At 38.0% G+C, this 13752-nt stretch overlaps 1 protein-coding gene across 1 annotated transcript; it reads right to left on the reverse strand.

Moving 5' to 3' along the window:
* Nucleotides 1-9783: 9783 nt before the first annotated feature.
* Nucleotides 9784-12149, reverse strand: LOC139723096 (PI-PLC X domain-containing protein 3-like). The gene is made up of 2 exons (XM_071634365.1): nt 11663-12149; nt 9784-10773 (listed from the first exon to the last, which is right to left on the reverse strand). Exons 1-2 carry the CDS (start codon nt 11808-11810, stop codon nt 9947-9949), a joined length of 975 nt encoding a protein of 324 aa, XP_071490466.1. The 5' UTR covers nt 11811-12149; the 3' UTR covers nt 9784-9946.
* Nucleotides 12150-13752: the final 1603 nt, after the last annotated feature.

Below are 13752 nucleotides of genomic sequence, written 5' to 3' on the forward strand. Positions count from 1 at the left end.
TTGGTGTCATTTTGTTTGTCGGGCATAGATATGCTTATCAAGCTATGATAGCATTTCCAAATGAGTAGCTTAGTCATAGTAAATGAATTTTTAACCAATTTGGTCTCGTTGTTATATCCCTATACTTCTGAATCGAAACTAACCGCTATACAAAGAAGAGCACTGTCTTCTGTATGTTCCATAGAGCTGTAAAATGATATGTTCACAGGTGTTCTGTTAATGCGGTGCGCTTAGTCTTTATTCAAGGCAACGAAGGGAATATCCAAAGGTTATGATGTCCACAGCGCTTAGTCTTTATTCTCGACGGCGAAGGGAATATCCAAAGCGTATGATACAGTGTATATCCTTTTATCTAAAAACAACAACAACAACAAAAGCAATTCCTCGTGAATTTTACCGTATCTTTCAATTATTTATCATTTTCCGGCGAAAACGCTACGGTGAAAACGCTTATACCACGCCAATGTCGCTTTATTTCCCTCCAGCAATATAAGATAATTCAAAAACAATGTACCGGTACACTACGATACATTATAATTAATGATATTGTAAATGAACAGAGTGATTTTTGTTTAAAACTGATGTATTTGTTGATAGGGTAGTATAAAAACAGTATAGATAATCCCTTTTATGAGGAACTTTAGATATGATAACGGTACATTGGTCTAGATAAAGACTAAGCGCACCGCGTGACAGCTGTGGACATCATAACCCTTTGGATATTCCCTTCGCTGCCTTGAATAAAGACTAAGCGCACCGCGTTTACAACAGAACACCTGTGGACATACAGAAGGCAGTGCTCTTCTTTGTATAGCGGTTTAGTTTCGATTCAGAAGTATAGGGATATAAAAACGAGACCAAATTGGTTAAAAATTCATTTATTATGACTAAGCTACTCATTTGGAAATGCTATCATAGCTTGATAAGCATACCTATGCCCGACGAACAAACTGACACCAAAAAGGTTGTGCCACCTCAGATGGTACCAACAACCCATTTTTCGGGTCTTGGCCCATGGACTAAAATGTGATGTTTCCCTGTTGAGAAACATTCTTTAATTACGTGGGTTCCGACTCCCCCCCCCCCCCCCCCCCAAGCATTTGTCAAAAGCTATCTCGAGACTGTGTACACTCGGTATATGATACCCACATAAACTTTTCTTCCTTTCTTTAATCACAAAAAACACAAACAAACGAATATAAAACATTCTTAAAGGGATGGTACAGTATTGCTGGAGATGAGGATAGGGCTTTTACCTATAGATACCAAGAAACTTTTTTAATGAAGTAGTATAGAGCATACCAAAATAAGAGGAATTCAAAGTTTATTTGATGAAAATCAGTTTTGGAATGGCTGAGACATCCAAAAACAAGGCGATCGTGATAAAAAGGTGCAACATGCAATGGTCCCACCTTTTATCAGGATTGCTCTGTTTAGTATCTTGCATGCCATTTCAAAACCAATTTTCATCAGATAAACGTTGAATTCCTCTTGGAATTAGGCCTATATGCTCTTTCATATTTCATAAGTCTTAGTGGTTTCTCATTATCTCATCCATGGCCGGCGGAACCGGGGGCCGGGGGGCTCGCCCCCCCCCCCCCCTTTTTTTTTTTTTGTGCACCATACAAAGAAATACATAAGGTGTCATCACTTTGGCCCCCCACTTTTTTTTAAACCCGGAAGTACTTGTCACCGAAGGAACCCGGAAGTGGAAGGGGAGAGATGAGCTGAAGACCATTTTTTTTTTGCTTGTTAGCTCATGAAAACCCGGAAGTGCCCCCCCCCCCCACACACACTTTTGAAAACTCTCCGCCGGGCCTGTCATCCAAAAATATTAGAAACCTGTAGATAGGTCTCAACCAAAACTCATACAGACGATCCCTTTATGAACGATACCGTGATCCTATAGGTCCTAACTATAGAATTTGCACTTATATGAGTGCACGGCTTCTTTGTTGATCTCTGGTGAAGCAAGGGCCCGTGTAAAATCAGAATCATAATTGCTGCAGGCTCCCGCTTTATAGGCCAAAATAATCATTGCTTCAATGCTTCCTCCATATAAATAGTCCCTTTAAATCTAGTAATAACCTTGTCGTTATCTGACCATTTTCCAAAGCGTTGTTGATAGTCTGCACGACCCTAATCCATGGCCGTATAACTTGTATCAGGGCCCCATTAATGATAGATATGAAATGAAATGCATTATTAATACATTCTATTTCAGTAGTATCTATCATCCCTTCTTATTACGTCATTTTGTAACACTGGATAGAAAAACATGATTCTTGGACAGACAGAGAGAGAGAGAGAGAGAGGAGAGAGAGCTGAGGGGGAGGGAGAGAAAGAGGGACTCGAGGGGAGAGAGACTCAAAGGCCAAGGTCAGGGCCGGTGGAACGTTTTCAAAAGTGTGGGGGCCCACTTCCGGGTTTACAAGCAAAAAAAAAAAAAAAAAAAAAAATGGTCCTCAACTCATATCTCCCCTTCCATTTCCGGGTTTCTTCAGCTGACAAGCAAAAAAAAAAAAGTCCTCAGCTCGGATCTCTCCCCCCCCCCCACCCCCTTTTCCCGGTTTTTTTCAGCTGACAAGCAAAAAAAAAAAGTCTTAAGTGGAAAAACATAATGTTACCGCGCTCACACTTCAAGATCTCTATCTATATCTAGTGCCACTTACGTACTTCCGGGTTAAAAAAATGTGTGGGGGCCCAAAGTGATGACACCTTATGTATTCCTCTGTATGGTGCACAAAAAGTGTGGGGGCCCGAGCCCCCACGGCCCCCACGGTTACGCCGGCCATGTTGAAGGTGTATGGGGGAATTGTGTGGAAGGCGCGGACAAGGGGCGGGGGAGTAACAGACACTAGCAGGCCAATATTTCTTCTATTTTCGAAGCAAATTCTCTGTAAACAGAATCCCCGACCACTCAGTGATCAGGGAAGGGGTTTATAGACTGTGTCTCCATAGATACAGTAGAGGTTATAGTGACTGTGAAACTGGTATACAGTGAATTTTTATTTCATCAGTCACAGCAGACAGGCAAAACCGACGTCAAAGTAAAAGCAATACTAGTAAATAAATAGAGGAATAAATACCAGATAAACCATTATTATGCTGCACGTTGATGCCGAAGTGGTACATAAGAATGAGTGTACGTATTAGTAATCAATGAATCAACGTAGCACTTGAATAAGACAGTGCAGAGATTGTGCTACTACTAGTGGGCCTACGGGCGAGTAAATTTAGGGCGACATTGTACCGGAGTGTATATCGGAGTGTGTCGCTCGCGTTGTTACGCTAAACGCGTCATGCACAACGTACTATGCCCCGTCTAACCTGCCGTTCAACGCTCCTTAGATACGATAAAAGCATGATGAAGAAAAAGCATGTAGAATTTGTCTAAATTAATCGTAGATAGGTGATATAATAAATGAGGAGATATATTTCATAACTAAACAGATACATGGATTGTCAAGAAAACCATGCTAACACAAGCAAATCCTACCATAATATGAGAAATGTTCATTCAATAATTCATAATTTTCACAAAGGGTATATTTTTAAAGACTATCAATTCACAATAGGTACAGCTGACTCTGAGCTGACTCTATCCAAAAGGAGCTTCAGAAGCTCCTTGCTCTATCCAACAGTAATACATGTACTGCTATTAATTTTTTACCTTTCCAAACACTCTTTGAATTTCATAAGATAACGAAAAGTCGAAAAAGTGAGTTATGGATATGAAATCAAGATATGTTCAGACCTAAACGAATGCCGATCTGTGATCAAATGTTCCTTTGTGTGAGCTGTAGGGTCCTATTTTACATTTTGAACCATATGGTAGTGCATGTATGAAGCAAGCAAAACGGGGGGGGGGGGGGGAGGGGGGGGGAATCCCCGGTAAATGCACTGACGAGCCTCGCCACCCCCCTCTACCCGTACCCCCCCCCCCCCATAAAAAAAAGTAAAGAGGTCCTCGCGTTTTTCTATTGCCAAATCGGCAAAAAAAGGCAACCAAAAAAAAAGTCGTCACATTATCTGACTCCCAATTATTTCGCAAGCATGCAAAAAAATAAATAAATAGATAAAATAACAAAAGAAGGAAAGAAAAGAGAAGGCTGACAAGCTAAACTATACAGAAAAAAGAAGCACAGTACATACAGTGCACACTGATTCTATTTCTGTGCAAAATTATGCTACAGTTACACTTAATAATACCTAATTATGCCAAGCATAATGCTAGATGCTGAAGGGTAAAAAATAAAAAAAATAAAAAATAAAAAAATATGCCAGAAAGCATGATGTAAAAATTTGGTAACGATGCAGTATACCATATATGCATATATATCATATGATATTCCCCACCCCACATCTCCCTGAACTCTCACTTTGTGCAACAACATTTTTATTCTCATTACATAATTATATCATATTGCATATCACTGTGGATGCTCTGATTAGAGTATATAGGCTCATATTTTTCAATGTGCTGATGATGTTGCTTGTATCATTTGTAGGATGCTTTAAATTGTGAAAAATCTTTCATAATAAACTGATTTCACTGCATGAAACACTTAACTTTGCAGAATGGAAATTAAGGAATGTCTTTCCATTATGTGAATAACAGGCACCCCAACTACATATGTGCAAATGTCTTTGTCTGCATGTGTGTCATCTTTTTCAGGCAAAAAAACTGTTGCCACAACATATCACACGTAGGCACACACACACACACACACACAAACACACACACACACTCATTTATTGCAACAGTAAAAATAAATCGTCAAATGTTATACTGTATAATATCCCATATATTATTTCGCTAATTGAGTCTTGTCAGATTTTTTCACATTCGTGGTCAAATTCTCAAGCAAGAACCACAATGACGAATTATGCGTATTGTCTCTTTTCATTAATAACATCAATGATTTAGCACCTTGGAGATGATATTACAGCACATTTGTGTTACACTGGATTGTAAATTAATATATCACAAAAATAAAAACACACAAAATATGCCACATTTACAGTATTGCTGTATTACTCATTCTCATGACTCCAGAAAGAAAAAAAGAAAGAAAAAGTCAACTTTGGTACACTTGGCATTTCATGAACATATTCTTGGGACATTGAAACAGTTGCGTTGGACAAACGCTATCAAGAAGACTGATTAAAAGAAAACAAAACTCTTGTTAAAACATAGTGATATTTCTTTACCCATAGCTCAAAAATATTTGTTGTTTTTTTCAAACTGTAATAAAGTCTGTATAGATAAGGTACTACAAATCAATAACGTTATTATAGCAGCACTTTTTATACATATTTATTTGTTCATTATGTAACATGCATTAAAGGACCAACACCTGTATACTAGCACCTGTGCTATCTCTGAGTTCTTTTAGCAGCCTCGTGCACATTATTACCATCAATCGTATGTTCACACCAGAAGCTCTTTTTTGATAAATAGTTTTAGATTACTTAATCATTTATCCATTATATATTCAGTATGTTTTTTAGATTGTTTGGACAGTTATGTGTGCTATGTATTAATGTTGATGTTAACACAAAAGTGGTGTTAAATTACGTATTCAAACTTTCTTGTACATACATGTATGTTGTTGTTATGAATAAACTCAAATAAACTCAAACTCAAACAAAGTGATGTTACAGGTCCTATGTGAATTTTGTATTTTAACAATAGTCCACTTGTACACAGATTAACAGGATTTGATCAACTCCTTGATATGACCATCCCTCACAACCTCTTCCTTGGCCAATTACAAAACTTGCATCACACACAACATTGCTTTTGCAAAGCATGATATTTTATTGATAAGCCAACTGCACAAAACTGCAAACAGAGTACATCAATACTGCATATAATCTGACCAGCTATGTCTTATACATTGGAATATGATACCATTGCTCAGTACATCATTCTACATGAATATAATTATGACAGCTTCCTATACAGTACTTGAAAGTCTGCTTAACTTTTATAAACATTTATTGTGATCTCAAATTATACTAGCATCTGTCAATAATATTATCTTTATTACATATATGTTTGGTAAATTATACAAAAACAATGAATAACTTAATTTTCCTTATTTTTCCTTCTGTCCTTGCAAGGCATATTCCTGACAAATATGCACATAGTTGTCAGATATTTTCTGTAAAGATAAGAATTTTCAACATTTTGTCGATTGGTATGATCTTCACACAAGAAGAGCTGGCTTCAGATACTGTGTGTCAAACTTCTTTTTTACACTGTTTCTAATCAAATGTTTTAAACTTTATTGTCAGTTGACCATGTTTGTTTTGAAATTGATACACACTGTACATTCAAAATAGTGGTCCCAGAACCTGACTAGCACAAAGTGGTTCTTAATTTTATGTGTATGCAGTAAATGTATGGAATAAATAGTTATGTGTTGTACATGTATACTATACCGAATGCACTTGAGATATTGCACATAATTTGTTCATCATCTACAGAATGACAAGATTTGAGATGAATAAAACAAGCATGGCTCATCATGTCAGTGCTGATGCCATTCATCTGCAGAGTTGCTACATATCTATATGAGCAAATACATCACAAGCTTGAATAAATAATGCAAACATTGAATTATCTACTGCAACCAACTTAAAAAAGAAATACAAATGTCAGACATAATTTTATTTCTTCAATTTGGCAAACTCCTTTGATGACACTTTCTCCACTCATAATGCAGCACATGGCATCTCTTTTACTTCTAATATCACCGAAATCAGTTGTACCATGGTTAAATCTATTTTGTAACGACAAAGTATCACACAATTCATGCTTCTAGACTATCCTCATTGCGCTGCTGAAAAACAAATCACATAAAATATTGGATATGAAAATATACATACAAAATGAAAGAAGTGGAGAGAATGTGTGCATAGTAAATGTGTGCATTCAAAATGTTCCAAATGATCCACAATTGTGGCTCTCTTGGTAATATTTGAATGATATATTATGCATGGAATGACAGCACATTGTACAACATAAAATGTACTTCTGGAAGCATACGGTTAAAAATGGGTAAAATTCCTGTCAAGGCAAATACAGTGTATTTTGGAATTACTGTATATGAACTCTGTACCCAACAAGTAATAAAAGGGTGAGTATAAAACATATTCTCATAGGGAATTATAAACTCTGAAAGAACCAGTATCAAAGTTCTTAGACCTTTTCAGTTCTAAACCACAGTAACTGATGCCGGCCATAACTGGGTGATTTCTAAAATAAGAAGAAAATATGGTTCAATGAGTCACTCAATGATTCAGGTGCATTGATTTGTCAGCACATATCAAATTTTGTTAGGCAAAAAATAAAAAGCAGCACTGAAGCCAAACAGGTTTATAGCCTTTCAACCTTTTTTAAGAACTTATTATTTTTTAATGAAATTCAGGCTTTGATGCATCATCAAATACTTAGGCTGACATCATAAATGGAAAATCTTAGTATGTTTTGTTTGTGCTAGTATAGATCTAGTTGCTCAAACCATGGATCTACAAGGAATACAGGTAAGTATGGTAGGAAAGACCCAATGTGAGTTTGAAATCATGGAATTTTACTCCAGCTCCAGGAATTTTTTTACACAAATTGCTGTACAAAATACCTTTTGTATGGAAATGATAATGCACTGACTGACCTATAATTTCTGTTTGGTGCCTGAAATTGCTAATTAAATTTTTTGAATAAATTGATTCCTTAAAATTTTATCAAATTTGTTCTCATACGTGTGTGGTACACTGTACATGGTTCTTTTATCCTTTAAGCCATTTATGCATTGCATGATTAGTCTTTGTTCAAGGCTTGGGAAGACATACCATTAAATATGAAATAGAGTCTATCTGGGACATGGAAGCCAAAAAAAGCCATAGCAACTTCATTGTCATTCAGAACAGATATCCATAACAGACTTATAAATGGCATTTGTAAATCATTCTACATGAGCAAATCACAAACTTCGATATAGATATGGTGCCTGGCACTGAAAACGATTATCTTTCTAATTCTTTTTTTTTTTTATTCCACATAATTGTAACGATATCAAACAGCATCTGAAAACTGTACCAACTGTTTGCATATTTCTCTCTTTTCATTGCAGAAATGAAGGCAGACTTAAGTATATCACGAGGAAGAATGTGCATTCACCCTTGAACACACCTCATCCATACACGCCGAGGAGGGAGAACAAATATACATACATTCATCCATCCTTTCATGGAACATCACATCAGGCGGATGATCAATGTGACCAAGGTCACAGCAGACAAGTTAACATTACCCTTCTGACACACACAGTGACAATCCTATCTTCATGCACAGTGAACCTTACAGAAATCAATATCAGGCTAAGTCATAACCTCTACAATGCCAAAGTGTCATACATAGGTGAACACACACAGTATACGCCTACCTACACTGTAATTGGTGACATTATTTTGCTCACTAACCTTCAGTGCACTATGGACAGCACTGCATTTCTGTTGCTATAGGCAAGAAAAAAAAAGAGTTTTATGTGAGCCCTCAAGAACAGACGGAAACACTTTGAGTAGCATTTATTCATCATGGTGCATTCCAACATAGTACAGACTGAGAATTAAAGGAGCATGCCAGACAATTTTCATAACTTCACATCATGGAGTACATAAATCAAATGAGCAGAGAAATCAATATTCTGAAAAACCAAAAACAAATTACACTGAACAGGGATGATGACATGGGAGCCTCACATCTTTCAGAAATGTAGCAATGTAATGCCATTACATTACCTAACATGTCCCTCTGTGTAGAATTTATGCATGCATCAATCATCAATTTTCATCAACATCTTAACAAAGTTTTGAAATAAGTGAGAAGACATTCAAAACTTATTCTGGCATTTTCCCCACAAATTTGCCATGCTGAGATTTTGGTCAAATGATTGTGAAGGTTATAAAGACCTACTTGGATATGGTTACATTTGGAATGACAGGCATCTTAAGTATGTCTTAGATGTCATGAAATTTGAATACCAAATATGAGGAACAGGCATGATCACATAACTTTTTCATGCTGCTTATGATACTTATTGTCCTCACTAAAAAGAAAAACATAAAAATTACAGTAAGTGGCTGCTTTTTAAAATAAAAAAAAAACAATTACACATGTTAACATAGAACACCTCTACCATTGTCATTGCAAGGTTAATAAAGTACATTGTACCTATCAAAATGTTTTGGAAGGCTCGTCACAAATGTTTCCCCGAATCCGCATTGGTTCCCTTGCAGTGCTTTGACACTTAAAATGTCGTCATGTCATGTAAAGTTGTTGTCATGTTGCTCTATGTTGTCAAGTTTTGACAAGCAGTTATGATAAATGCTACTTAAACGCAGGCTGTGGGGCAAGATTATTCTATTTTTTGTGAGGAACACAAACCTCTATTGGTACTCTAGTACAACATGCTTACAGTGGCAAACAAAATCTTTTTCAAAGCAGTACTATTTCTGTTGATCAGCTGGATGTACAAAGCTTTACAAATTACTATCTTACAAACTCTGCATCTAACCACTCATTTCAGCACAAAAAAATGAACATATTAACATTGCTCAATATCAAATCAATGCATCTCAGAAATCAAGTTTTATACCCAAACTCAGATATGCAGTCCATGCCTAAACATCTTTTTCTTTTCTTTTCAAGATTATCTTAAAACATTTGTGTAGTCTGTCTTTTTTTTTTCATAATCTATAGAGATGGGGCAGAAGATAAGTACTATCAGATTTAATGTTCATGCTATAGATAAATTTTTTTTTGTTTTCGTTCCATGCATTTCTGACATCATGCCTTGTAGTCATTACATTAGTATTAGGTATTATATGTATTGTCATATTTTACTTTTTTGTTTAATTTTGCCTTGTATCTGTAGCTTTAGTGATTCAGTGCAAGGACAGTTTCAACAAACTGGTCCATTTCAACAAAGTCAGCTATGACTATATTCACTCCTTCTGGGCCTATTTTTTTATCTTTTAGAAAAAACTTGGTGTTTTTTATAGCTGGACGGGCCATGACATCCCTCAGGCTCCTGCTGATGTGTTGCAGTATGGCCGTGCCCGATGGGGTCAACACACCCTGGCTCACGTAGAAACGGTCACGCGGTCTCCCTCTGGTGTGGTACGCATTGAGGATGTTGACCATCTGAACCGGTTCCGTGGTATTTGGCCACACACTGAAGATACTCGGAGCGGGCCAGATGCAGCCTCGGCTGGACGCTATCCTATCATGGTAGATCAGAAGCACCTGCCATCCCTTCTCCCACAACGTGCGAAGCGATATGGACGAGGCCTCCATGTGGGGACAGAGTTTTGATGAGAATATTTCCTCCAAGGCCACAATGAGTTGCTCGTGCTTGCCATCCATGTCGTACAGGTGGTTAAAGTCAAGGAGCACCACCTCCTTGGGGTGATCATCAAGCCAAGTCTTGATGGTCCTCAGGCCTTCGCAGACTTCATTCCCATGCAGCCCATGGACAAAGAAGAATCCATTTCGATCACGACAGAAGGAAACCCTGAAATCAAAGTAGCGAATGCCAAGCTGCAGCTGCTGCTGGAAGTCCAGGGACTGGGTAACTGACCAATTGTGGACAATCTTTCTCGCAGCATCACCAAAGACTGATACCAAGTTGCGAACGGTGTCGGGGGATCCTGAGGCCACTGGGGATTTGCAGTCAAGGAAGTAACTGAAGGAGTCATGTGATCCTGTATGGTAGATTGAAGATAAATCATTTAGAAGACACTGAGCAGGGGTGGTACCTAGCCATTCTTAACCCATTGAGGACGAGTCCTGAGTAAACTCGGGCAAGTGTCTATGGGAAATGTGTGTTACAGCAAAATCAGCCTGTCCTCAACAGGTTAAAGGCCATGTGTGTGTGTTGTGTGTGTGTGTGTGGAGGAAGTTGGGAGGAAAATGGGGAGTGGCATATTGTGTAGGCCTACATGGAATCAGATAACCCCGCCCTTACATTTGTGGCTCTTCCCCATATCACACACACACACACACACACACACACCACACACAGAATGAATACAAACATATGCTCAATATGAATTTGGAAGTAATAATAACTCAACAGCATAATTTCTGTGCGACATCTCCTACACAAAACCACACACAGGCCTATAGACAGTCTAACTTCTTTTACACTTTTCTCATACAAGCAAGACACATCATAACAAATACAATGCATTTTCCATCATTAGATTACCATTCTTGGCCTTGTACATCACTGCCAATGAAACATTCATAATTTGATAGACAGGGAATGAAAAAAAGTAAACTGCTATTAAATTCAAGAAAATAAAGAAACATGAAAGGATAATCTCACAAAAATTCAAGAAATTACATTAATCGTTAAAGTCGATCCCACTCCCAGTATTAAAAGTCAGCCTTTTATCAAAAAAACCTCATCAAAAATGTGAAACTACTTTGTCATTATGGAAGATATACTAATCAATAACGTGTTCAACATGTTGAGATGGGAATGTTCAATGAGTCAGAAAACCGCATCCCTGCTAACAAGCCCTGACAACACGAAACAGCCACCACACCGCACCACACACCAAACACGCTTCATTCGTCTTCTTTCACCTGGGATCGCGATGTTCTTCAGGGGTTCGTTGTGCAACTTCTCGGGCAAGTCTCGCATCCAGTTTTCGAAGACCGGCAGCTCATCTGAAGAAGACCCTTTCATCGTGGTTGCTTCGTTTCCATCATGTAAATTGGTTTGGCTAGCCATATTCTGGTGTAAACTTTACTAAAGTCCCAATAAAGACAGACACCGGCTTAGCAGCCGCGCGAATCTAGGATAGATCGTTTCAGACTTCAGATTCCGCCCTGTGCTGTAGCGCTGAAGATTGTCTCGCGTCGGTGAGTCAGATTTCTCCTAAACAGCAGACGACCTGGGGTTCGGTAGCTGAGCAGCTTTTCAGATCGAATCATGCCAGATGATGACAGATGTTTGGCTCGGCATGGTACCTTGGGGAAAGAACCAGTTCGCGATACCGAGGTGACACAAATTTCCCTTCTTTATGTAGGCCTACTTCACCCAGAATCAGATTGCCGCTGTGTGCGTTGAGTTCTTGTTCACTATGCATCTGCCGCGCCGGTAACCACGGCAAATCTCATGTACGGTTGATCCAGCTCAGCGACCCCGACGACACCGCCCACACACCTTCACCGACCACGCTCCTCGCTCGCTGCAGCGCATACAGCGCAGGCCAAACACAACACAGGCTGGGCGCACTGACACGCACTCACGATCACAAGCACACACACTCGGGCCAAGGTTAGCTGTCACTGGTAGGGGATGTAAAATGATACTGCTCCCAACGCGCTGGTAGATCAGAGGGTGGTTTGACACTATCCCTTTAACTCATTGCTGCGGTCTGCGAATTGTAAAAATTTTCAAGAATCACATTTGATGCATATGTGTAGGTCTGTTGTATCACAAAACATCCTACCATATAAAATTTTTGCAATAAAACCTAAAATATAAGGAGATATCAGCATTTTTTTCTCAATAAACCATGACTGTAGACGGTTTGGCCTGGAAACATTTTTATTATAACTATTGTTCACATTTTGTAGATTTAACATTCAACATTTTTTACAGTGGTTGTTTCTATCCCTAACTCACATTTTAGAACTATCTTAAAGCACTTATGCTTGGTTTTTGTTCCATCTGCAAATAGTAAATTATGTCTTTAAATGTGACGGGAGCAGGAAGTGTACGTAATGTGGCATGAATCATGCATACAAATTTTCATCATGAAGAATGATCCGAATTAGGTATGAACACGTCAGGAGGTTATCAACTTGTTGATTTAAAAACGCACTGACAGTGATTTGTGCGGCTCCATGCAGTATGATAACGCCTAATCAAACGACCAGATTATAATTAGTGAATTAATTGTGTATGACACCATGTACACTGACTTAACTGAGTTAATATATGATTTTTGTATGATTGATATTCATGGTTGAATAGTTTCTCAAATGCTAGAATCATAGATTTGTTTATATGCATTGCATTACTAATTGACATCCTAGAAGTGAACATCTATTTTATGTAGCCTATGATTATATATTACCTGCCTATCTATTTATCTATATGTGGTAGATAGATAGATGGATAGATAGATAGATAGATAGATAGATAGATATACTTTTAATAGATAGATAAATGGCTGGACAAATAGACGTTTTAGATGTAGAGATAAACCATATTCATTCATTCATTCATTCATTCATTCATTCATTCATTTTTGCACTATGGTTACACTATAATAATTATATACTCTCTTTTTTTTGCCCGAATCTGAAGTAAAATTTTCTTTCCTACAGGAGGTTTAACTAAACTACAAAAGTGGATTTAGCAAATGCAGAAGGATAACTGAACATTCGGTAAAAATTTGAGGAAATTCGGATAATAATATGCTCAAGAGGAGTGGTAGTTGCGCAATCTGAACGAAAGAAGAACGAAAAAAAAAAAAAGTCCCGCTCAGTGTGCCCAGAAGCGACAGGTCAATGTCTCCCTCTACAGTTGTTACTCGACGCGAGTGACTGGACTGTGTTGTGCTCGTCCATATCTTGAAGTTTATACTTCAGTGTTCTGCCCCACTATAAATGCTGCAAATTTTCGAGAGGTTGCACTGGCATTATTTGAATTTACGTATCGA

The sequence above is a fragment of the Diadema antillarum genome, unplaced genomic scaffold (genome assembly GCF_040938485.1).
Source record: "Diadema antillarum isolate AM-2024a unplaced genomic scaffold, OU_Dant_1.0 scf00000180, whole genome shotgun sequence".
In the NCBI taxonomy this organism is placed as follows: Eukaryota; Metazoa; Echinodermata; class Echinoidea; order Diadematoida; family Diadematidae; genus Diadema; species Diadema antillarum.